Below are 27,622 nucleotides of genomic sequence, written 5' to 3' on the forward strand. Positions count from 1 at the left end.
ATTGAGTCCAATATAGATTTTAAGTCATCTGCAATTAAAAAAAAATAGTCATAACGTTTGATTTAAATCCCTTAACAGTCTTAGACCATATCAAAGCCTTCTGCTAACACTACAAAAGAACTCACATCTATCACTATCTTAAATGCTAGTTGATGCTTACTGGAAGACATTTATGCCAATATTAACGCTGGAATGGCTTCTGCTGCTGTATTTTATGAGTTTACCAAAGCATTCGACTGTATCACTCGAGTGAAAATAGAAAACTGCTGAATATTCAAGATTTTTACAGGCGATACGACTATTGGCTGGCCCGAAAACCATGACTGAACTATTTGATACATTTCCTAAAGACTTAATATTTAAAAAAAAAATTAAAAAAACTGCTGAATATTCATAATTTTTGAATGTCCAATTGAATAAATTGGAGTAACAAATGATAAATTTTAGGTACAAAATTATAAGAAGAATAATAGAGATTATTAGGAGAAGAATTGTTGCCATATTTCCAGAGATATTAGAAACTATTTAATAAAATAATATATTACTACATACTTCTCCGACAATCAGTGTATTTGATGATGAACAACCAGTACATGTATGTATAACCAACGAACCAAAGGACTAACAGTTAGGTAAGGACTAAGAAGTCAGTAGACAAAAATCAACAGTGATTCCAAAAGCAGCAATAACAGAATAAAAATAGTGAAGTAGCACTCATTGAGATAGAAACAAGGAGCATCTAAAAATATTTTATATAAATCACGAAATATTCCTCCAGTTTATTCAATTAGAGGAATATTCTCCATTGATGCCTATATATATTTTAAGTCAGCTATAATTAATTTATCAAAAATAGTCATCGCTCCAATCAAACTTACAACTTCTTCTTCTTCTTCTTCTTCTCTAACCTGTATCTATCCACTCCTGAATGTAGGCCTCTTCCAGTGCTTTCCGTGTTTGTCTATCTATGGCAGTTTGGAGCCAGTTTCTCCCTGCTATTCGTTGGATGTCGTCCCGCCACCGCGTTGGTGGTCTTCCCGCATTTCTTTTTGTGGCTCTTGGGCGCCATTGCATGATTTTGTTAGTTCATCTAGATGGGTCTTGCCTTGCAACGTGACATCCGTTACCTTTGTCCTTCTTCGAATCTCATCGTTTCTAATGTGGTCTCTTAAGCTAGTTCCCAGCATGGCGCGCTCCATGGCTCTCTGGGTTGTTCTGAGTCTTTCTGCGCTCCTCTTTGTCAGTGTCATCGTCTCGAGTCCATACGTTGTAAAGGGTAATATGTAAGCCTCGTAGACTTTCCGCTTAAGATTAATTGGGATGCTTTGGGATTTTTAAATGTATCCTAGTCTTCCGAATGCTGCCCAGCTAAGTCTTGTTCTCCGGGAGATTTCGGCTGTTTGGTTTTGTTTTCCCAGTCTCACAGCGTGGACTAGTTACATGTATTCCTCGACGTTTTCGAGAGCGTGGCCTTCGATAGTTATTACTGTTTGTTCGTTGGTCATTATTTTGGTTTTGTTTAGATTCATCTTGAGTCCGATTTGTTTTGATGTTTCTTGCAGTTCTTCCTACATATCTTTTAGCTCGTTGATGTCATCACTAATGACAACAATATCATCAGCAAATCGAAGGTGACTTAGTCGAGCTCCATCTACGTTGATACCTTTATTTCCCCATGGCAGCTTTTTAAACGAGCTTCCCAGTGCCATCGTGAAGAGCTTAGGGTATATGGTATCTCCTTGGCGGACCCCCTTTTCTATCTTAATCTTATTTGTTGATGCTTCTTCGTTGATGGTCACTTGTAGTGTTGCATTGTCGTAGATGTGTTTTATAAGTTTGGAGTATCTTGTGTCAATTCTTGCCCCTCGTCCATTGCGTTCAGGACAGCCCAGGTCTCGACAGAATCGAAAGCCTTCTCGTAATCGACGAACGCCATGTGCAGAGTTATGTTATACTCGGAGCATTTCTCTATTAGAGTAGGGACGGTTTGTAGATGGTCATTTGTACTAAATTCCTTCCTGAATCCTGTTTGCTCGACTGGTTGATAGAAGTCAAGTTTATTTTGTCAGCCGGTTGGTAAAACTTTTGTGAGAAGCTTGTACAAGTGTAAAAGAAGACTGATCGGTCGATAGTTTGCAATATTGGTGTTGTCTCCTTTTTTGAAGATTAAAACAACCTCGGCATTTTGCTAGGATTCCGGTATTTTCTCTTTGCTAATACATTTGTTCAAAAGGAGACAAAGGGCATGCTCAAGCGCTGCTCCTCCCATTTTTAGCATCTCAGCGGTAACGCGGTCTTCTCCAGGTGCTTTCCTATTTTTCGTTTGCTTCAGGGCCTTTCTTAGTTCGCTTCTGTTTACTTCTGGTATATCTTCGGATCCAACGTTCCGAATTTCTTGCCAGGCGATGTTTGGTTTAGGCAGGGTTGATGTATTCAAGTCCTTGTAGAAGTCTTGAATGACATTTATTACACCTTGTCTATCTGTAACCGTTTCCCCATTTTTATTTTTTATTTTAAAAAGTGTTTTCCTTCCTCCAGACATATTTGACCTGAATACTTTTATGTTTGAGTTCAATAGCTCTTTCTGTTAGCTGTTTATTATGAGATCTTAGGTCTTTTCGACATTCTTTGTTTATTGTTTTACATATCTCCCTGTATTCATTTGAGTCTCTGGCAGTTCTTTTCCTTTGGTCTATTAGCTTCAGTGTGTTTGGGCTTAGTTTGGATGGTTTTTTTTTCTTTGTACTTACAGCAAATTTTCTTTGTTGCTACCTGGATACTGCTCGTTATGGTTGTTGATAGCTCGTCCAGTTCTATTTTCTTCAGGTAATTTAAGTTGTGCAGTTTGTTTTCTAGAATAGTTTGGTATTCGTGTACCTTTGACATCAATGTTTCAGTGGTTGGATAGTTTCCTTTTTGAACCATCTTTTTCCTTTCAGCTTTAGTGTTGATTAGCAATCTTGTTCGGACCAATCGGTGGTCGCTGCCTGTATCGAAAGAGTTTAAGACAGACACATCTTGGCATATGTCTCGTCTGTAGGAAATTATATTGTCTATTTCGTTTTTTATTTGTCCGTCCGGGCTTCTCCAAGTCCACTTTCTCTGGGGGGGTTTTTTGTAAAAGGTGTTCAAACAGTATAGATTTTGATGTTGGAGGTATTCTAGTAGTATTTCTCCTCTGTCGTTTCGGTTTCCTATACTATATGATCCTATATTTGGTGGATCGTCTTCGTTTTTCCGGCCGATTTTCGCGTTAAAATCTCCCATAATGATTTGAAACTTGGCGTTTTCCGACCTTTGAGCTGTCTCGATGTCTTCATAAAATTGTTCGACTTCTTGGTCTGGAGAGGAGCTTGTAGGGGCGTATACTTGGATTACTTGCATGGAGCATCTTTTATTGATCTTTAATATAATGTATATTACTCTGTTTGAATTAAGCAGCCTCCGTTTTAGTGACTAGGTGTTTTAGTTTTTTGTTTATCATAATCGCCACTCCACCCATATGTGAGTTTGTGTCAGCGTTCTTCTGATATAATAGGTGTCCAGACGTAAGGGTGGTCACACTCTCTCCTTGACGTCTAGTTTCACTTAGGCCAATTATATCCCATTTGATATGCTCTAGTTCGTTTTCCAGGATCTCAAGGTGTTCCTTTGATCTCATAGTGCGGGTGTTATACGTAGCAATTTTGATTTCGATCTTTGAGGCAGGGTAGATGTTCGGGTTTATTGAGTTTTTGCCTCCCTCAGAATCCATGAGGCGGCCTGACCTATCAGTGCGAGATTCTGAGTTTTTCACTCTACTTGCCTGGGGTATATCTGTTTTAGAACTCAACATTGGAAGGGTTTTGGCATTAAAAGGCCACGCTTGCCTAGCGGGTTGGCCAGTTTTGGTTTCAGCCGTCCATTTTGGGTCAGACGCTGTTTTGGGTCGCTCCTCTGGAGTCAGACACCCACACCTGTTTGGTCCGCGGGAGGTATTTGATTTCCCTCCTACCACCCATATCTGGAAGGCATTCCCCTATCCGCCACCTGGGGACGCGTCCTCTAGGGGTTACAGGTTCCCCCGAGGGTTACAGGTTATCACTATCTTATATGCCAGTTGATGCTTTACTCAGTTTTCTGGAAGACACTTATGCAAAAACTAACGATGGAATGTCTTTTGCTGCTGTATTTTGTGACTTTACCAAAGCATTCGACTGTATCAGTCGAGTAAAAATTAAAAAAAAAAAACTGTTGAATATTCATAATTATTGAATGTTCAGTTGAATAAATTGGAGGAAGGAATAACAAATGATAAAGTTTAAGTACAAACATTTTAGAGATTATCAGGAGAAGAATTGGCATATGGGATATTGCCAGAAATATTAGAAACTATGAGATAAAGTAATATTTTAATGCATACTTCTCCATAGTAAATACAGATTTGAAAATTCACTTAAAGTTGACTTGACTAATGACTAATGAAACCGATGCCAGCATTGGTGAAGACCGACAATGCCTTACGGTTAATTTACAGTGTTCCAGGCAGACGTAATTATCATATATACCAAAGAAATAAACACTATAGAAACAAATACAAATAGCGTCAAGTAGCAAAGCTTGTAAGAGACTGAATAAATGTCCTAGAAACTAAGGCTTACTTTGATAAACTGATACTAGGCCATCAAGATCATGAGGGAATAAGGGAAGAGTACCGTCAAAGGCTTAATTAAAAGTCATTTCCAGAGAGAGATCATTTCCATCAAGATCAATCATCAAAGGTTGTAAAACCCTATAACTCATATAGGAGATATCCATGAGCCATAAACGGAAAGTTGCATTGGAAATAATAAGAAGAAATATCTGAACATGTATGGTGCAACTATGAAGTTTTATACAGGCTGAGCTGAGCAATCAATAAGCCAGAATCAAGGAAATATCTGCAAAAGTCATACCTTTGGACTGGAATTGAACGGCTTTGATAAAGAGCTTTCAGTACAGTTTTCGGGCACTGCAATAATGTTAAGATAATCAAATGACTCAATTATATTGCCAACTCTAACCCACCCGATGACCCAATGACTTGGTTAAGCAGAGATGACAAGACTCAGATGAAATATATAACACTAACATTCATTGAGAGTGAAAAAAATATCGAAGAAATTATTTTTCTATTCTAAGAAAACTTAACTACAGGCTAAAACACGGACATATCGTAACAGGATCTTATGAGATTGGAAAAGTAGAGTACAGATCACCCTATGAAACTAAGTCTAAATGGTGGAGCTTCGACGATAGTGAATAAAGTATTTCTTATGGTAGCTGCAACAGAAATTTAAATAGGACTTGTGGTTTCAAAGGTGATTTAATCTATTACTGGTCTTGGAATATCTGTTAATTATGGAATCCTGGAGAAGTGTGCTCTATGTAAGGATTAATTTGAAGATGTAAAGATTGATGCTTATGTTATGCGAGAAAGAAAATTATTGCAAGTATCTGATCTGTCTTGTTGTAAACGAACCTCTTATAAAACTGATAGCATGATTGGCGAAATGTCAGCAGCTTTTAATATTGAGTCTGTTTATTCTTTCTAAAACCTAACGAGAAAGCCAGGTCTTTGGTATTAAAATATGTAGTATATATTTTTATAAATTCTATTAAAATTACTTATTATTTAATGCATCATTTTTAGGTGAAATCTTAAAAACGATTTTACATCAAAATCATATTTTAAGGGGCTTAATGACCGATGTATTAACCGAAGTGATGGAACTAAGGCGAGAGCTGATTTTGATAAAAAAAGAACCTACGGCACGCAACAGTTTATTTAATGCAATACCAGTGAGCTTTCCCATATCGTCTGATGAAGATATGGCTATTTTGGAAGAATATTTAACAGAATCTATAGATTTTCATAATGCAGTAAGTATTGTGGTTGAAGTTTCTCCACTCAATACGCTACAATTTGCTTTTTAGGTGTTAGAACTTGCAAAAATAGGAGGTTCAAGACCTTATGATTTTATATCAAGGGTGGCAACTTTATTAATTAGTAACGAGCAAGCTTTAAAATACAGTTGGCTGGGCCGAAAGGGCAAAAGAATCTTTTCTGATACCAGGGTGGCTAATTTGCTTATCGGTGACTATTCAAGTTTTTTTTCTAATTTTAATTACGTTAATTAATATTCTTTTAGAAGCATTAAGTGCTACATCATTGGCAAATACAAGGAAGGAAGCAGAAACTGCAATTCAACTATGGCTGAGGAGGGCGTTTGACCGAAAGAACAACAAATTTAATAAAAAGTAAATAAATTTTAGGTAGTGTTGGCAATTTGACGGGTTATTAGTTCAAGAAAATCTGTTTTAGTTTAAAATATATAAGAATTGTTGATATTACTTAAGGTACCTCTGGTTATACTTTAAACAGTTTCTCCAAATAGAACGTAAAGTTGTTTTTGAAGACTTTTGTGTTTTTATTTTAAAACAAAAATGTGGAATTAATGTTGCATAAAGCCATTAAGCTTATATCTTCTTTTTAGGTAAACTCTAACTCAAAATCACTTTTTTTTCCAATATAGATAATTACTGTTGTCTCATTTATGTTCGAAACCATTGTGTCCAATTTTTAAGCACCCTCTCAAGCATATCAGCTGGAACCCCATTAACGAAGCGTCTATATAGACCTGTAAGTTCATATAGCCCCACAAAAAGACGACAAATACCATGACTGGTCATTGTGTCTAGATTATTTGCTCATCACAATCTTCCTTAAATAAACGGTGGCATATTGGGCCATTCTGAAGAAACCACAAGTCAGTATGAGACTGAACGTCTTGAATATTTTGCTCAAATACTAAAATTTTGGTTGTTTACATACCCGTTAATCCAAAAATTAGCCTGGTTGCTAAGCAATGTGTCAAAGTAAAAAAAAACCGGTTAATCGTGAGCTGACCTGTTTCAGTGACTACTGGCTACAGTCCCGTCGTAAACGAAGATCGATTGGCTTCAATTCTTGGACGAGCTATATTTCGTGAGCAATCCAAATCCAAGATCTGGCTTCTAAATTAGACCCAATAGGTCACAAGCGAGACCCAAAGCTTGAGAATGTCAGCGAGTCGTTTGATCGTGATCTTCCCGAACAGTTTCGACTATAGCAGCAATATTCTCAGGTAAATGGCATCGACGCATTTAAGTCGATTCAAAGGTGTCCAGTAGTTGTTTACATAACCGTTGATTCAGAAATGAGCCTCGTTGCTGAACACTATGTTTCAGCAAAAAAAAACGACTTCGAGTGGCTTGGACAAGCTTTAGTTTGTAAGATTCTAAACCAGCTACAGCAGCACTGTTGTCAGCTAAATGCTCTCTACGCATTCCAGTTGATGTAATGATGTCCAGTATTAAAAAAAACTGAAGTGAAGTTCAGCAATTGTGTCGCGAATGGTACCATCAATTGACCGAAGAATTTAGATGAAATTTTTTTTCATTCAGCACTGATTTTACAATAACACAGTAAGTGCTGTAGTGGTGTAAGTCATGGTCAAACAATAATGTAGACAAGTTAGCTCGACGTGAATTTGCAATCTGTCAATTTTCGGCAAATATATTTTGCAATTTTGTCGTAGTTGAAGAGATTCCATAATGTTTATGTAAATATCGATATACGAGTACATTAAAAATGCAATGAAAACTAAATTAATTGCTGGAGAGTTCTATAGTGTTCTATTATTTTATTTAAAAAAACTAAATAGCATAGAACTGAACAAATCCGAATAAAAACTGAACCAACCCTATTCAATTTAATCCAATCCAACCCGACTCCAACCTTACGTAAATGTGTAGGAAAGTCATATATACAATAGTCTTTTCTAAAAATATGCATTGGAAAAGGATAACAATAGACAAATAAATCCTGTATTTTCAGCTTAATGTAAGAATAGTCAAAGTAAACTTCGCCATTCTCATACCTTCTATACTTAGAATTAATAAAAGACGATTTTACAGAGTAATCGAAAAACTAATATTTTCTATGCTAATTCATTATAAAATAAAATAATAAAAATTAAATATGTATTTAAATTTGCCCGATGAATAAAGTCGAAATGTCCGGAGGCTAGCCTCGTTTGTGATAAAATAAAAAATTAGAACTCGCGACGTTTGTCGTAGCGAAATCGAATGTGTGGAGCGAAGGTATTCACAGTCCAACGGAGGATGTCATATCTCTATATATATACTTCCTTTATTACGTATGGCGTTTATTATGTCACAGCCGCATACCGTTTCATTCAAACACATCCAAATGTTCGATCATTTTATGTTAACGGTATCGTGTATATAGGAAGTGGTAGAAAGCGAAAACAAAGGATATTTTTTAAAGATCGAGGAAAAAGTCTTATGAAACAACCAAATTCTGGAAAAAATTTACGTTTGTTAAGAAAATTCCGTTTAACACGTTGACTGCCGTAATGCTGAAAAAAAATCAGTCCCTCCGGCCAACTTTTTTCTTTCTTTCAAAAGGTAATTGTGGTGTTCTAGAACATTCATGAATATTTTGTTTTAAAAAAAAATTATAAGAAACTTTTTGGTAATTTTTTTTGAGACTCTTCGTATGGTCACGCAGCCTCAACACATAAAATTTAAATCAATGGCGATGTGCAACAAATGTTGCGTACACCTACCTGAGCCTGTCATTTCGTGAAGCAGAGTCGTAGCATCCGTATGCATTAGGCATCCTTTTTCCTCCGAATGCACAAGTTCGTTGAATAAAACTTTATAAGCTGTGCATCAAAAAGGGATCTGGATCACCAAAAGTAGTACTCACTCTTACAAATGACTTACTTGACAAAGGACGGATTATTTTTACAAGATAATTATTATACAAGTGTGGTTTTGGCACATGCTCTACTTGCCAGGAACACTTATTTAGTTGGCACTCTTCTATCAAATCGTAAAATGAATCCTAAGCAAATTGTTAACAAAAAGCCCAGGAAAGGAGAAACCCAGGCATCTGAAAGCATCTCAGGTATAATTCTCCAAAAGTGGAAGGACAAAAGAGATGTGCTTACCTTATCCATAAAACCACTGATGTGTTAGTAACCATGATAAAGAATTCCGAAAACCTGCTACGATTGTTGACTAAAACAAACATAAAGCCTACATTGATCTTTCGGATCAAATGAAGTCTTCTTAAATTCCTTCGTTCTTTCGTAAATGCATTAAGAAGTAGCGAATGAAAAACTGTCCATCACAAAGTTCAAGCAGGAGATCGTAAACAGTCTCTTAGGTCTTGATATTGAGCAACTCAGGCAAAATGTTGCTTTGGAAGAGCGTCAACCTTAGAACGTTGAAAGCCTTTCAATTTTCTAAGGCGTCAACATTCTTTGGAAGATGTTGGTAACAGATACGTTCTTTGTTATCAAGAACTGCAAAGAGAATCTAAACGCTTTTTTTAGGTACATAACTGTACCAAATAATTTTTAATTGTTTGAATTTTGATGTATTTCGTTTATTTTTCAAGCTTTCTTGCTTTTATGCTGTATTTTAATCAATAAAAATGTTTATTTTCTATACATTTTGATTTTATGAATGACTTATTTTTGAAACCATGAAAGTGGATCTTTCGAGTCTCAAATTTAAAAACCAAAACTAGTTTCAGATAGTTACAGCCGCGCTCTTTCAGTTCCATATAACGCAAAAAAATTCAGAGATTGGAGGGACACAACATCAATGGTCTCAAATTATGTTTATTAAAAAAAATAATACGATTACACGCGTTTCGCTCTAAGGCATCGTCAGATCTAAAGGAAAATAGAAAGCAACCCTAGTATAAAAACAACAATGCATAGACATAAATTACAATGTTGAGATATGACTTACCGGTGAAGCTATTGGATTAACACCACAAACATTCAAGTTCCAACACATTATTTAAAAAGCTTACAAGCTTGTTATGTTTACAAACATTAAAGATAAAAGGGAACCCTTAACAAAATCGAGAGTCTACTCACTTAACTGCAGGGACTGTAATGCCGTTTACATTGGTCAGTCTGGACGGAAAATAAAAACGAGAGTGCAGGAACACTTAAGAGAATATAATAAACACAAAGATACCGAAATCACCGAGACTTAATCGGCTTTTGCAAGTCATTTATTGTCCTCAAAACACTTCTTTTCCTTCCATCCCGGAAAATGTAAAAATCTTTCATAAGAGCCCCAAGGGAAAGAAACTTGACTTATTAGAGAAGATGGAGATCACAAGGGCAAAAATGAGTCCTGTACTGTCTTGTGTGAATGATGTTTTTACCTTTGAACCGCATTTAATTTTTAACAATATTTATCACGACCTGGATAGCACGTAAGTTTAGCGCTTGCCTACGAACCCAATGGTATTGGAAGTAACATGAGTATGGATTGAAAGTAATATGAGACACCACATTTATGTCCCATGGCAGTTAACGTATTAAAACCTAAAAATATTGTTATTTTAATTGAAGAAAAAAAATGCAATCTATTCTATTGAACAGTTTTGTTGTAACATTTCACATTATCCAATGGTGAAGATCATGGGACAGCGTTGTGCTCTACACACTATTCGTTAATGCGTTGCAATGATTGCTTACGAATTGTGAAAGAATTGTTTCTTAGGCTACGAGGTTCTGGAAACTTTACTTAAGCCCAAAGAAAGGTCACTATCTGGTTCAGGTCCTTCTGGTCGAGGAGTTGCGGTTCCAGGTCCAGACTGTCAAAGATGGGTCAGTTCCTACCCAGTTTCTAAGGATTATGCCCTTGTTTTGCCAACATCGCAAAACCATTGACAAGGCTGACAGAAGGAGAACAAAAATTCCAGTGGTCCCAATACTCAATCACCTAAAAGAGGGTATGATAGGCGCACCAATCCTGAGCTATCCACTACCTGAAGAAACATTTTTACTGAACACTAACCCTAGCAATGTATCTCAAATTGAGGATGGCCAAGAAGAAAAAGTCATTGGCTAAACTAGTAAAATACTGTCCAAGTGTCATTATTGCATCACTAGTCGAAAGTTGCTAGCTGTTGTCAAAGCGATGGCTCTCTTTTACATGTAGCTCAATGGTTTCCTGCTGCTCCTTCAGTTTAAAAATCCGGAGAGTCAAGTGGCAAGATAAAGGCTGCAGGAGTTTGACACTGAACATCGACCAGGGAGAATCTATGGAAATGCAAATACTTTATTCAGAATACCCTGTCCAGAAGACTACAAACATTGCAGCGAGCAGAGGAGAAAGATGCTCATTTGTTAAGAACCAGCTTCGTCGATAATACTTGACTTATTGAGAATCGTATAAAAGACTAATAGGAAGATCCCGAAATCCAGATGGTCTCGAATAAAGGATGGAAAGAAGCCAACTTGGAAAAAAGTTGCCAAGTATTTTCTTTTATATTGGGAACAAGGGAGCTCTATAATTTTGAAAGATAGACAAATCGCTGTGCCTAAATGTCAGATTTCGGAGTTGCTAGAGGAAATCCATGCCGGTGTGTCAAGAGGACATCTTGGAGTAACAAAGGAACGGAAATATTTGACTGGGTCAATAGCAAGGCAGACGTAAGGGATTAGTGAAGAAAACGCATTGTATGTGCGGCAAGTAATGAGCCATAGAGAAAGCAGAAGGACTTGATGCGTCAGTTTAACAGAGGAAGCCCTTTTGAAAGGATTGCTATTGATGTAGCCGGTCCGTTTCTTGAATCATAAGCAGGGAATAAGTATTACAGGATTTATTGTTTAGTAGAAATCATGCCGACAGGATTCGCGGCGCTTTGCCGTAATATCGGTATTTAGAAGGAAAACAGAACCGAGCGACTATCGTTTTCATATTTGAGAAAGAAATACGATCGCATCCAGGTTTATAGAATTTCAAGTAATAAAAATAACAAGATGCCAAATATCTTGGTCGCAATCGATCCCAGTCAAAACGAAGTTGATCAATGCACAATGAGTAAGATATAATGCGTTGGTTGATCAATGCGCATTTTAAACGAAGCGCACCCTCGAATCGCTTTAATCTTAACTACAATTTCATCTTTCATTAGCGTTGCTCTATGCAGAGAATCTTGGCAATCTAGTGGATATTTTGGCCTATTAATGTAATGATATTCTTAGAGTTTCCATTCATGTTCTAGTCCATTTCGTTCTCACATGGACGTTTTGTTTTTCCTTGACCCTATGTCTGGTCCATAATACTGTGCCTCTAAGATGTTCCCGGATTTCGATGCGGTCTAGATATGGCACTTTCTTGCAATACGCCAATTGCATCTAAAAAGATACATAATTCGACTAGTGATCTTGGCAACTGCAGGACACTCGCACTTAACACACCATCTCAACACTTGGTATTGCCGTGTCGTTGTTTTTGGGAGGAGGAAAAAGCAGCTGACTACGTCGTTCGGTAACTTCCAAGCATACAACTTATAGTACTTACAGTTTCTAGCGACATAAAATCTTTGCGAACAGAGCATCATCCTGATCTGGAACCTGATCGTAACTGACCCTGTCTCTCTTTTCTCGTTTCTGGTCTCTCTTTTTTAATTCTCAGTGATGGCAGGATTCGAAGGTCGCAGTCAGGATTCTTCTGAAGAACTTGCATTAAATTGTTTCCTCCCGTCGTTTTCTAAAAAGTGTCTAAGAGCATTCTGTTATGAAATCTTTGGATTTCTTAGATATGAAAGACTCTGGTTATTTAGGTCGGCAATACAATTTAATGAAGAAGCAAAATTTAGATTAAATGCAGCTAATACACTGTTCTGAATACTCGATTACTGCTCATTTTGACACCTTTAGATATTACAATACGCATTATTCCTTGTTTGGTATAAGTTTTATTAACCTGTGCGTGGCAAAGAGATTGCTAATTTGAATCATATAGAGATTAAAGAGGATAAGGAGATTCAGGTCTGGCAAACTCTGATCTTAGATGCGAAACTCAATGCATGCACTTGCAATGTAATATCTAAGAGAGAAATTAAAAAGAGAATGATAATGTTACTACGCTTCTAGTAATCAGAGTTTAGTTCAAAATAAACGTAGAGAATCGCCTCGACTTTTTGTGTTCACTAGGCAAAAATACATTTCTCCACTCAGCGGCCAGCGACGCGTTCTCGCTTTAACTTAAGGATTTGCATATGATTTTCTGTTGCATGTAAATGCATAGGTGTTTCGGCACCCGAGAAAGAAATAGGCTGAACGTGTATCTGAGATTTTAACACATACTGCAGATTCGTTATTGGTGAATTGTTCTAATTTCTTTATTAATGCCGAAATGTATGTTTAATTAATTTTGTTAGAGAACCAGCATATACGTGCCTTCTTCAGTAATGTTAAATTAATTGTTTCATCTATCAAATGACCATACATAACTTATTACTTTACCATCATTTCGTCAATTTAATGGAATATTATTAAATATTGTTTGTTGGTTCTTAATCGACAAAATCAAAACTTATTAATCATGTCAAACGTTTAAAGACAATTAAAGCTGTTTAAGCGTCAAGTCGTCTATATAATATGCCAACTCCTACCTAATCTAAACATTTTCAGGTATAATATACTACAATATCGCATACAAACATCCAAAGATCATCTTCGAAGGAGTCGACTATCGAATCGATTGCAAATCGGCAAACAAAACCTCCTGGAGGTGTAGCTATTACTACCGCACCAAGTGCAGAGCGAAGCTGTCAACCAGCGGCAACACTGTCAGGCTTTATAACGAGCACAACCACCAAACCAGGACCGATTTGGTACCGATGGAGAACACGAAACCTCAAAAAGTGACCGTCATACGACCTCTTAAAGTTCACCCTGATAAATGGGTTAGATTTCCGAGGTTTATACCGCCTACGAGTGGTACCACCGCTTTGCCAGAGAATATTATTTGTAGTATTAATCCCATGTTGGATCCATCTGGATAAAATGTTTTTTTTTTTTTTAATAGTTTAAAGATACGAAGGGATAGTGTAATGTGTCTAAGTAGGAGATGGTTTTATTGGAAAAAATTAGTTTTTTTAGTACAGGGTTAGTTTTTAGTGCAATGATCACTTTTGAGAATGCCTGTAGTGATACAAAGAGGCAATTTACATAATTGGCAATCACTTCTGTGTCTGTCAGTTGTGACCTTAATAAGAGTAACAAGTTTCCCTAAATTCCGGTTTATAACTCTGAACACTAGAAGCCCAAATGCTTATTTTGCAAAATAAGGCAAATTAATAAAACCTTTTATGTTATCTTATTCTGATTTAATACTCGATAGCATTTTCTATCCTCCATTGTTTCGTGTTTTGGTGTAACATGGCAACAACGCTTTGATTTACAAAGATCGTGACTAGTCGTGCGAGGGCTGTTGCCATATTATGTGCTAAGTAGTAAAACCAGGAAACTCAAGATTTTTTTTATTTCCTCAATATTCATGAATAATAGAATGTTAAGTTCAAGAGAACTAGTAATTATGATATTTTCCAGAATACCTAATTGGAAAACCCTAAATACTTAATAAGCATTTTCAACACTTAATTTCAGGTTTTTTTAGTAATGCTTATATCCTTAAGCCCCAAACCGAAAAAAAATTCAGTGTATAATCCAGGAAGTTTTTTTTTTTTAATTTCTCCTTTCCATATTTTGGTCAAAAGTTGGCAATAACGCTTGGTAACGCACAAGGCCATTCTCATTGGTGCAAGCGCTTGATTATGAACTGAGCGCAGTCGTAACGACTCATGTTTGATCGCGATGTTGCCATATACTGCAAAATATAAATAAATAAAAATTTACTTCCATTATTGTTTTAATTTATTTACTGAAAACCGAAATAATATATTTTAAGATGGACAAATTAATCGTGTTTAAAGGAAGTGTAAGGGTCCTTGGCCGTGACAAGTATTAATCAAATGCCTTCCATTTGAATATTTTGGAATAAGTTTTAATTATTATTTTTTTATAGAGATTATTACAATTTAAGCTCATAGCCCTTTTTGAATATAAAATTCCTTGAGAGTGGCTCCCGAGACAGTTTAATAGATCCAATTTTTTCTGGGTTCATCATCCAGGTAGTCAGCGACTATCCCGGTCACCAGATTTAACATATTTAGATTTTTTCTTAAAAATATGTCGTTTTTAAATAAATTATTTATGTGTAAATTGGCCTAAAAGCAGCAAACAACGTCGAATATTTTTCTACTGTTATTTTTTTTGTTTTATTCCAAATTTAAGAAAGACATAATAACTTACTTTAATTCTGATTAATTATTATTGAGGTGCTGAAATTTCGGAGTTTTAATACTTCGTGCATAATGTGGCAACAACGCTATCCTGGTTGGTTACGAATCCTTACGAGTGCACCCGAGCCGCTGTGCGCTGTATGCTCTAATAAGAATACTGGCCATCGTTACGAATTTATTTTCGTGGAAGACAAAACATGTAAATATTTGAAAAATGCCTGAATTTTTGAAAACTTTTTCATTTTCCTAATTATAATACATTAACAAATGTGGTGCAATTCATATTAACGAAGTTCAATGTTTTGGGTAGCTATCCCAAAATTTTAGTGGAGAGTACACGATACTGGACAAACATTTTGAAGGACGTATTTCTTGTAGAAACGAAGCATTTGTGTGGTCCAGGACGCTTTCAATATTCGTCGACACATCCACATCTCAAACGCATAATTCCGACAACGATCTACTTCTCTGACAATTTCTGAAGCATATAGAAATACCGAAAAGACCCAGGTACTGACTAGATTGACTTTGGTTTGTTTTGTGACATTTCAATCCCTCCATATTTAACATTGCTGACCTAGCAAGCTGAATACGCCGTCTTATTTTGCCATCACATCCTTCGGTATTTTTTATTAGGGCTCTAAACTTACACTACCAACAGTCAGTGGCCATTGAGGTTCAGGATAATTGTTACGTTCTCTATTAATGACCATTGATTGACACAGGAGTTCCAGAATTATTCTCTGTGAGGGAGCTATCAAGGTCGTATCATCGGAAAATCTTAAGTTAGACAATCTTGAGCCAAGTCCTCTAGAACCTGTCTCATGATAAATATAATATAAGTCTTAAAACGAAGCAGTGAGAGAACACGCCTCTATCTCAAACCCTTGCATGTGGCATCAGACAAGCATTTGTCAACACTAACCCCGGCATTATTGTTATCTTATAATTGTTGAGTGAGATATACTTGATGAACTCGGACAACCATTGACTCTCTCCACTTCCCAATCATTTATCTAATATTTAGAATTTGCTCCCTCTTACCCTTGTGAATCCAGCTTGTTGAGGGGATATCTGCTATAGAAGATAGTGTTTCAAACAATATCGAAGGATATACAGGAAAACTTGGTTGGTATGAGATATCAAGACAAGTAATTTATATAGTTATGACAGTTATTGGTGTCTATACGTTTTTTATGAAGTGGAGCAAAGAATGGTGTCTTCCAGTTATCTGGCCTTAAACCAGTCCTTTAAATCCCCTGACATAACTAATGTATTATTCTCAAGACCTCCTATCACGGATTGCTTAGTGCCTTGGCTGTGGTAGCATCAATTCCTTTTTTTTTAAGTTTGAACCTCCGAGAGCAGAATATCCTGTTCAAATTTGGAGATGTTGTTTCCATGATTCTTAAGATAGTCACTGTTAACATACAGATCCGTACAAGACCGATGCCAGACCACAGTCATCTGATCCAGATCGGCCAAGTTTTCCTCACTATCTCTAACTGTCCAATTTTTTTGCTTCAGGTAGGAAGTGTGATTTTCTGAAACTTGTCTGTGGTAATATTAGAGTTGAAATGATATTGTATTTGTCTACATATTTCTTGGCTGTAAATGTTTTTCTTCCTTCAGCACAAGCTTTGTATTTTTCATAATATTTAGTTATTTTGTCTTCTGCATGTAGATTCGAAGCTTTCATTGATCTTTGTCGTTCTCTCACACGAAGGGTTTGTGGTTTCATCCATGAGTGTCTTTGAATAGAGAATAGGGTCTCGTTCACTTTGAGTTAGAATGATGATAGCATCTCTAATACATCCTTTGAATTATTGCCACTTAATATTGGGATTTATATCTAGTCTAACCTGGGTCTGGTAGGATGCTGCATCGGCGATTTTGGGTAGGGTGTTATGTATGGTTCTCTAACATTTTTTTAAAAGACTGTTGAAATGTGCACATGAGGAGTTGGTGCTCGGAGCCGCAATATGAGCCTGGCAACGTCTTATAGAACCTTATAGATGATCTTCAACGATTTCTCATCTTAATATAGTCAATCTGGCTTCGATATTTACCATTTGCTGATATCCAAGTCCTAGGTCTGAAAAATAATTGGTAAATTATTTTATTGGCAAAGCAATATTTTTTGTTACATAATTGGAAATTAAAAAGAAGCCATTTGATTATTATTACCAAAAATTTGTATTTTTTGAAAAACTACATTTGCCAAATGTCTTTTGTTGATATTTATGCATTTTTGGAAATGATCCTGAAAGTTTTGCATAACTCTTTGCAGCACATCGACAGGTATTGCTGCAATCTCTTTACGAATTTGTAGTTTCAGGGCTGGGACTGTAATGGGTGGATCTGATGCAAACACTTTTGTCTTTAGGTATCCCCACAAAAAATAGTCGCATATAGTTAACCGAGGTGGCCAACTGATATCTCTGTTTCGAGGACAGATACACCCTGGGAACAAGTCATTTGAAACATTCATTGAAATTCTTGCAGGGTGCCTTCCTGTTTAAAAACGTTCCTTTCAATCACTGGAAAACGGTCAAGTTGTGCTGTGGGGAAGTTCTGATTCATTGCAAGGTATCACTCAAAAGTAACGGTATTTTCACCTTCATCCTCAAAAAAATAGGGACCGATGATTCGATTTCCTTAAACCGCACACCATACTGTCACTTTTTGAGAAGTAATTGGTGTTTCGTGAGAAATCGAGAGTTTTCTCCACCCTAGTATCTAAACTTTTGTTTATTAACAAAAGCAGAGAGGTGGAAGTGCCCTTCATCACTCATCGATAAGTTGTTAACTTTATAGTTTCACAATATTAACAACGTGATAAACGCCGGGATTAAGAGATTGCACGACGGTGTATTTTGTAAGGATGATGTCCAAGATCTTTATGAACAAACCTTAAATTATTCCAAAACTTGTAAGGTGATGGAAGGCGTGAACTTCTTGCCATTGCTTGAAGAAACACGTTCAATGTTTTCAGGGGTTCGAACTGTATTTTCACAAACACTTTTTTTAATGTCATTCTAGCTTATCCAAGTTTTAATTGCCTTATCTGATGGACTTGCATTATAACGGAGAAGCACTATAACTAACGCTTTCCTTAAATACTCCAGGATGACGTTCATCGATCCCAAATCTGCCCACTGTTTGCCTTACGTAATCATCCTGAACAGTTCTGTGATCTCAACCTTGGAGTTAAAATTGCTCATCAAATTATGTGTGATCTCCCTATTCGGAATAGATGGCAAAACATGTCCTTTCACATGTCCAAAGTGAAAGTCAAAAAAATTTCTTTAAAACTTTTTTCTTTTTATTTTTCTAGCACAAGACGTTTTTATTTTATAGTGTGTCCCTTGTATGACTAATTGAAAAAAAAAAGTTAATTATTTTTTAATAACATAAACTTAATTATTAAACAAGATAAATTAATAAAAACTAACCCTGTATATGAAAAAAAAATAGAAATGTAAGGTGGCTTTTTGTTGTTATTAATTTGTTTATTAAAACTAAAAAAAAACTTTCTATAATTTATACTAAAGTATATAATATATACTCGTAAATTTATATTTTTTCTATAATTGAGTTCTTAAATAATTTATTAAAAAAAGTATATATACTTTTTATTAAGCTCAAATTTTCCTGTTATTATTTTAAGAAATTTTATTTATTTGGCAATTTTTATATATTGCTCTATATTATATTAATAAAAAAAACTTTATACACAAATGATAAAAACTTATAACCTTATTAATAAAATTTATATATTACAGTTTTAGTTAAAGTTATGCCTAGTTAAGTTTTCTGACTCACTTAATTTTAAATTTTTATTGTTATAAAATCCTAAATTTATTTTAGTATTTTTTAAGAAAAACTTAACGATGTAATATTTTTGAATAAACAAATATCAAGATTATATTTTTTTATTGATAATGAAAAGTGATCTTATTTAATATTTTATTAGATAGACAGGTAAGAAAATCTTGTTGAAGAAAAACTAATATTATAAATAATAGATTTATGTTTAAAACAAAAAACTAGTAAGTATTTATAGCAAAACCACTCGTCAATATTTTTTTCCAAAGGATATCAAGTTTTCAGTTATATTTGCAATAGTATACAGTGCTTTCATTTCAAAACGATCCATCCTTAATAACTTTCTTAAAAAGAAAAAAAAAAAAAAAAAACACGTCAAATTAGATTACAGGGGGACGTTTAATTATGCATTTACTGAATTTCTGTCAATCACCTCTTCACCTCCAGCTAACCTCACTTTAATATGTCAAATGGGAACCCCCATCGTGTGATACATCATATTAAGGAGCGTAAAATTCTCTATTCAGCGGTACCAAAAAAAAAATGAAATCGGTAAATGTGTAAGCAAATAGTAAAATAGCATCAAAATGTCAATAAATATTTTATTGACATTTTGACTGTCAAACATGGCGCGCAATTCAAATCTTGCGTTCTTACTCTTTACTTAGTTATTCCTATCTAAGAAGCAATGTTACTTCAAGCTATTTGGTATCATTAATATAAAGGATGTTTTTTTAGAGGCGGAGAATTTTTTTTGGCATTAATATTTAAAAATGATTTTGGGCATGTGAGCCCCACGGTTGGAGCGTACGTGGCGTAATCTAGAGGTCCAATTTTCACACACTCTTTCCAGTACTGCAGGCTGTATTTCGGCAATCACGCGTCGTATGTTGGCTTCCAAGTGCTCAAGTGTTTCGGGTTTATGAGCGTAGACATGCGACTTAACATAGCCCCAAAGAAAATTATCTAATGCCGTCAAGTCGCACGAACGAGCTGACCAGTTTACAGGTCCATTCCTTAAAATTGTTCGTTGCTCGAATGTCTCTTGCAATAAATTAATTGTTTGGCACGCTGTATGGCACGTGGCACCGTCCTGCTGAAACCACATTTCTGCAACGCCTGCAACGGCTTCCAATTGAGGCACAAAAAAGTTGGTTATCATGTTTCTGTACCGCTCACCGTTTACTGTAACGTTCTGACCATCAGCATTTCTGAAGACATAAGGACCAATGATTCCACCGGCCCATAAAGCGCACCAAACGGTTAGTTTTTTTGGATGTAACAGTTTTTCGCCAATAGCTCGTAGATTCTCATCCCCCTAAATTCGGAAATTCTGCTTGTTTACATAGCCATTTAACCAAAAGTGTGCTTCATCACTGAACCACATTTTTATATGAAATCGTGGATCAACAGCAATCTTTCCTTCCGCCCATTCAGCTGATGTACGGCGCAAAAGATGATCCTGGGGTTTCAATGCCCGATGTGTTTCTCGAATAGAACCATGTCTTTCAAAATAAATTTGAACAATTTGGAAACGTTGCTCCGGTGTAAATCTGTTCATGATGAATTGCCAAACCAAACTAATCTACTAAAAATAACCCAGAACTGTCAGGTCGGCTGTCATAAAAAACAGTGTTGCCAAATGAAAGTTCTCCGCCTCTAAAAAAAACACCCTTTAGAAGGAGTAATCGGATATGCAAGTGCATTACCTCATTTTAAAGGCAATTAAAAATACTTTTTAAAAATGAGAAAATCCAATATGGCGCCTATAAGAAAAAATAAAATTGATGATGATTGAAAAAAAAACGAAACGTCAGATTGATTTTTTTTGCGTCATGTTGTAGTGGCAATGAAAAACTGTTTTTAGTTTTCCGATGTCTCTTTAAATAAAATCGGTAGAAGGTAAAAACGATTTTGACAATTTTCGATTTTTTTCGGAAGTATCTGGAATTTTTTAAACGTTATTTTATTAAGCTCCAAATTGCGCAACTTTGCCTCCATTTAACCGACCCCGTAACTCTTACAGTTTCCGAGATTCCAATGGTCACCCTCGTGGAATGGAATTTGGGACACCCTGTACAAGTACTTATTGAAAAATGCATACATGTACACCTATGTTCTTGATAGACTTTATCAAAGCCTTTGACCCTATGAAAGATGACAAACTTATTAAAGTGTTTGCGTCTAGTGTAAAGGCTGCTGACCTTCATATCATCTTAAAGTTATATTGGAGTAAAACTGCGAAAGTAATAATTAAAAGTACAACTGACATTGCCAATATTAAAAACGCAATAAGACATGAGTGCATCTTTCACTTTTGCTGTTTAATGTATAGGAGGAAATATTTAAAAAAGCATTGGACAATTCAACAGATGGTGCTATGATCAATGTCTGAATAGTCTGCGATACGCGGATGATACGGTGATCATCAGCAACATCAAAGAAGGATTGCAGCGGCTTATGAGTCGAGTAGTTACCATCTGCGAAGAATATGACATAAAACTTGATACAAATAGAACTAAAACAATGGTAGTCAGTAAAAACTAAAATGCTAGCGCTGAAATAACCATAAACGAGAACATCTTAGAAAGAGTGATAAAAATTACATATCTGGGCTGCTTATTAAATGATATAATGCGTACTCAAAGATAGATTGTAGTTGGTATCATTGGCTTAAGATAAACGCTAGATTAGAAAAGGCGAGAGTAATATTTAATACGTGCTGAGAGGATAAGGCACACTAAGAAGAAGAAGATAGCTTAAAAGACCAAACACTGTTGCAGGGTGATCTAATCAGACTACACAACTGGTGTGTATAAAATGAACTTTATTTAAATGCAAGTAAATGTTATTTTATAAGCTTTTCTTGCAAAGCCAGTAGCATTGGTTGCCAACCTTTGATGTCTGTTTGTTCTATTCGGGGTTTGGGTGTCATTTAAGATAGGAAGCCCACTTTTCTGGAAAATATAAACACTGTTTCAACAAAGACATCCAAACCTCTTGGTAAATATTTTTCAATAGATTCCATACGAATGGCTTATTGTTGTTTGGTTAGGAACTGTCTTGAAATACTGTTCAGTTGTACGGTCTTCCTATGTCTAGAATCATGTTGACACTTGATGAGAGAGAACCCACTTAGATTTCTGAGGTATTCTGCATACCATGCTGCTACTAACATTGAAAATCATGATTATTCTGCGACAGTATTTTCAATATTCCTTTCCACAGAACACTCTGTGGTATCCACAACCCATTAAATAGGTATATAGGACTATCACACTATTGACTTAACTAATTAATTGAAATATAATATAGGTCAAATATCTATACAGCCATTGTTTCTAATTCTACAACAAATCTCATTAAACCTTGTGATTGCAACACACCAGCGGCCTACAATCTGCAGAGAATATTTGTAACAATTTGAATTACAACAATAATTATTGTATTGTAATGTTCACACCTCTTTAAATTGTGGCCATTAATATTACAACCTACTTACCCACGTTTGGTTAAAATATGACGATTGAAATAAATCTATGTATATTTATGAAATTCGACATGTTCTTACACTAACCATAACCTTGTTTTGAGCTAAATATATTAAACGGTAAACGGTTTAACGAGACTTACTAATTTTGTGTCTGTTATGTAACTTATTGTGTTTCGTGTATTAATTAACTTATAAAATACGCATGATTCTATAATATAACTTTACTTTGGGGTTTGCCCATGTATTATATTTATAAAATAAAATAACTCTATTCAACTCTATTCAGTCTCAGTATCGTTTAGATAACAAACAGTACTGCAATTACCTATTTTTATTTAATTTTAATAATTATTTAATTAAGCATGATATTTTTCACTACTACCCATTTTACTCTTGAGTATTTACCTGGCTTCCCGCTTCATTGATTTATATTTTTAAATAAGCGTTTATTAACGTGTAGTGCGCATGATATATGTCCTTTTTAGTTATATTGATCCTCTTGCTATAAACATAAAATGAATTAATAATTTAGAGTAATTGTTTTATTATGTTAATGTAACATTATAATTAATTGTATCAGTTAAACTATTTAGATTATTTAATTAAAGAACTGAAACCTGATAATGATTAGTTAGACGGGATTGTTTATATATTTAGTATCGGTATCTCCAAATTTACTGTAGAAAGGAAAAAGTTCAACTGGTTTAGGAATAGTAGTCCCCATTAAAGATGTATTGATCCTAAAGAGGCTAAAAAAAGCATGCAATATTACTACATTAATAAAGGTTCAAACTAATTTAAACTATATTTGCCTGGACTATCGAAGTTGTACTGTACTCCTTAATCTTGGCCTTAAATGCAGTAAGAGGCAGATTCTTAACAGAGCGAGGCACTATACGCCATAATAGAATCTGCTATTGCGGGATCTGGAAAGCATCTGAACCAAGTCATTCACCGTTCCTGATATAATATGAGTGAATATCAGTATGAGTAAATAATAAACTTCTGAAGATTCTCCCTGATAAATAAGTGGAATAAATGAATATAGGAACATGGCAGGGTAAAATCATTCACTATAGCCCAGACTAGCAGATAATAAATCTTATACATCTACGTTATAAGGCAACTATCTTGAACATATGGGCAGAGTGACCCTAATCAAACAAACAATACGTTAACACGGAATGTACAAGCTGAAACTGAGATGCATAAATTTAGTATAGGAATGGATAACTTGGGCGAGAGTTCTTCAACATGCAAGCCTCAGGTCAATGTCGAATCCAGAGTAACACCAAGGAGAGTTACAGCCTCATCCAGAGTCTGTTGCCTATCACTACAATCCTCAAGGGAAAACGGTTGAAAAAGGCTCATAACTTGTTCAGTAGCGAGTAGGATGTAAGAGTGACTTGTAAATCTACACCCATGTCCTTAAATCCTTGATATTCAAGTAACACAGTATATCCTATCCAGGTAAAAAACTCGATGTTTCCCACTCATATGGCTCCTTTTGTTCATGGATATATTCTAACATTTATTTTAAATAATTCACAAATTACATGAGTTGCCATTAAATGACAACTCATGTAATTTTTGGATGTGGTCGCAAGGAAAGATGCTTAAAAACTAATTTACACTATAAAATTAATTCAAGTACTGTACCCTTTTCAAGCTATAAAATATCTCTACTCTTCACTACTACTAGAATATATTTTTTTTAATTACTTCTTCATTTTTAGACGTAATTTACTTTCACGTGGGCACCAAACTACCCAAAATCATCGTCGACAACTTCGACTTTAATATGGCAAGGAAGTACGAAACCAAAACCACTTGGATATGCTCCAGTTATTTTAAAACCAAATGTAAAACCAGAGCCACCACTTGTGGTCGAATGGTCTATATTACGGGACCGATGCATAACCACGAACCGAAGGGACTCAGAAGTAAATTCGCCAATATGTTGTCTCAGAACGTGTCGGTTTGTAGGAATTATAAATACGAATAGAAGAAAATAGGTCTGTTGCTATTTGTTGGTTTAGTAGTTTTGCTCATAAATTATTGCAAAATTAATAGATTGCTGCTAAAGAATTTAAAGAGCGAAAATCTATGTTCAGTTTGAGATGTCTTGAGAGACAGAAAGTGTTGCTCAAGGGTTAAGGATGCTATCTATTTGTTTTGGAAAATGAGGGCTTCAGAAAAATCTGAACAATCGTTTTTGTTTCTGTTTAAAATTTAGTGCTGTAAGAAGATTCTAATATAAGATCTAATGTAATATTCTGTCATTTGTCTTACCCTATAGTAGGCTTTTTTTCCTTATTAAAAATAGGTAGAGATTTTTATAATAGTGTTAACATGTAGATACCTAAAAATCTCGCTGTCATTTTTGCTTCTTATTGTAGAATTAAGGACAGATCAGATAAAGTATTACTTATGTAAATAATTTTTTTTACTTCTGAAAACTAAGTAGAAATGGCTTTTTATTCATTTTATAAAAAATATGTTTCATGCTTCATTAAGTTATGCATAAAAAAATGTAACTTTGTTTATTGTATCAATAAAAACGAGGTTTTTCAGCTTAATATATAAATGTTTTTGAACATTTTATCCGCGTATAAATATTCCATATTCGAGTAAATATACAAAACTGCAATTGTTTGCAGATCACACAAGTCCTGACCTTCAATCTTGGAAACAGTCAAAAGAAAAATGCGGTTTTCAATAAAACTTGAAATGTGATTGACTTATTCAGGCAATGTTATCCGGTGTATCCTTAATGCGCTGAAAGTTGACAATACATTTAAGCTACGAGCTAGATATGATTTGTGAGGAGAGTGAACAAGCAGATCATGTATCTAATTGGACTTGAACTAATCTAATTGAACTGTTGTTGTACGATGTTGGTAAAATATATATTTATCCTGGGTGTATAATATAATATTTACTCTACTTACGTTTTTTCACCGATATACAGTTTATATGGATTAATAAACTTTATTATTCCACTCCCTTCCTTTGTTCCACTGTTCCTCTCTCAGGTCTCTGATCCTCATGGCTTTCTTTATGTCTTCTGTCCAAGTTTTCTTCAGTCTCCCTCGTTCTCTGCGATTTGGTGGTATCCATTTCAAGGCAACTGTGGACAGTCTTATCTTTTCCATCCTTTGGACACGTTCGTAGCATATCAGCTGTTTTTGCTCTATATCTATCATTATCGAACCATCTATTCCCATTCGTTGTCGTACGTCGTTATTCGGATCTCTTCCTGATATACACAGTGATTTCCTAAAACATCCATTTCAGTCGCTTCAAGATTTCTTTGATTTTGTTCCCATATTTTTCATGTCTCTGCTTCATAGGATTTTAATGAGTGTTTCATATATGTTGTCTCAATGTCATTTCTCCATAGTACACCATTAAGACATCCTAAAATTCTTCTAAGCTGTGTTATTCTTTTCAAATTTCTCTATCGTCTTTTCCAAAAGAGTCAAACTCCACAACAAGATACGGGAAAACGTTGCAACTAGTTACTACATCTATAGGGTAGTTCGAGGATAGATAGCCCAGGTTTTGAAATGTCATGGTAACATTTCTATATGTTGAATTAGAATTACTGTTAATTTTTTTAACGAATCTTTATTGAGTTTAGAAACATGTATTAAGCAATTAAATGCATTAAAAAATAAAACTTATAATTCACAAAAAAAAAAAAAAAATAGTTTACAAAAACCATCTCCCCCACGGTGCTGAGGTGAGAAAGCGCAACGAAAAAAAAAATTTTTTGGCCAAAATGTCACTTTGTTTTGCATACAACCACACCACAGTCGTGGCAAAAGTTCACGAACTTGGAGCAGAACCAAACCAAAAGTTTGTGAAACCATTTGGAGCAACGCAAGCAATTAACCCAGTCGTCAGATTTTGTGGTTTGGGAATATATTTCGCCACAACCGGTGCAAGCTTGGTCATCGTTGTCCATATCATCTGAAGAGTCATCCAATGTCGGTGGCTCTAGATCTTCGTCTGAGGATGAGTCTTTTGGCAGCTTTCTCAATTTTCTTTTTGGTCACTTTTGGCTTCTTCAAAACTGATTTTAATTTACTGGTCTTTATTTCTTTCTGTGTTTTTTTGGACGCTTTGTTCTTTTTTTTGCCAATTCTTGTCTCTGTAGTTAAAATTTCCGCCAGCTGCTTGCTCCTTTTGCGAACCGAATTAATGTTAGCGGAAGCAACTGGAACGGGTGAGATTATATCTAGCATTTTTCCAGGGGTACTTTTGACGGGAGTATTTGCATGAGTTTCTGTAACCGATTCATTTTGTTTTTCTGGTACAGAATCATCGTCAGTCTGCCAACTGCAGCAAGGTTATTGATTATCATCAGATAAAGCTTTGGTAAAACTTTGAGAACTACCATCTGGAATTTTATTTTCACCTGCATCGGAAGCCTCAAGTACGATACTATTTTTAGTCAAATAGGCGTCATCTGGGATAGCAGAAGGATTAAATGGCATAATTCCCGTAGCCTTGAATGCCGAAGTTCCATTATTTACAGTTGCAGACTTGTTCTATCCTTCAACAAGTAACTTTCCAAATTGTAATCTAGTGAGTTTTCGCCCTAGATTATTTTTAATATATAAACTGCAAGCTGAGTAGTAGTTTAATTTTAACGATCTAAAAAAACATCTATCTAGTGGTTGTAAAAATTGCGTCGTATGACTTGGCAAGCAAAGCAGTATGATGTTGTGCTCAATACAGTATTCTAGCATATCAACGTTATTGCAGTGTGAAGCATGACCATCAAGCAGTAACAAAACTGTCCCTGTTGGCTTTCTCGAAACGAACTGATCTTTGAGCCACTGAAAAAATATGTTACTGTTGACATAAGCCGATCTTTCTGACATATAAACCAAGGATCCCGGAGGCATCCCATTCTCGAACTCTTGGTTTTTGTTTTTTCCTTTCATGACACAGGTTGGGGGAAGCAAAAAGGCCTTCTGCATTACAACAGGCTATAACCGTAATGGTTTCTCCCTTTTCACCGGAGCTGATACTTGCGATATTTTTAGATCCTTCCTTAACAATAACATGCCCTGGCA

General features: G+C 35.3%; 2 protein-coding genes across 3 annotated transcripts in view; both read left to right on the forward strand.

Moving 5' to 3' along the window:
- Positions 1–27,622, forward strand: part of LOC126744810 (glutamate receptor ionotropic, kainate 2-like) — a 504,704-nt gene that overhangs the window by 134,594 nt on the left and 342,488 nt on the right. The window lies entirely within an intron of this gene.
- On the forward strand, positions 484–6,438 carry LOC126744811 (uncharacterized). 2 transcript variants are annotated; one of them, XM_050452373.1, is made up of 4 exons: positions 484–632; positions 5,715–5,901; positions 5,956–6,115; positions 6,171–6,438. In XM_050452373.1, the coding sequence occupies exons 1-4, from the start codon at positions 598–600 to the stop codon at positions 6,281–6,283; spliced, it is 495 nt and encodes a 164-aa protein (XP_050308330.1). In that variant the 5' UTR covers positions 484–597; the 3' UTR covers positions 6,284–6,438. The 2 variants fall into 2 exon arrangements, with proteins under 2 accessions (XP_050308330.1, XP_050308331.1); XM_050452374.1 differs by having other exon boundaries at positions 512–632; positions 5,672–5,901.

The sequence above is a fragment of the Anthonomus grandis genome, chromosome 14, assembly GCF_022605725.1.
Source record: "Anthonomus grandis grandis chromosome 14, icAntGran1.3, whole genome shotgun sequence".
Classification (NCBI taxonomy): domain Eukaryota; kingdom Metazoa; phylum Arthropoda; class Insecta; order Coleoptera; family Curculionidae; genus Anthonomus; species Anthonomus grandis.

Bases quoted from the DNA above. Each gene is read 5' to 3' on its own strand.
- LOC126744811 (XM_050452373.1), top strand. From the start codon at position 598: ATGTATAACCAACGAACCAAAGGACTAACAGTTAG. The intron at 633-5,714 runs GTAAGGACTAAG...TCATATTTTAAG, and splicing joins ACCAAAGGACTAACAGTTAG to GGGCTTAATGACCGATGTAT. The intron at 5,902-5,955 runs GTAAGTATTGTG...TTTGCTTTTTAG, and splicing joins CTATAGATTTTCATAATGCA to GTGTTAGAACTTGCAAAAAT.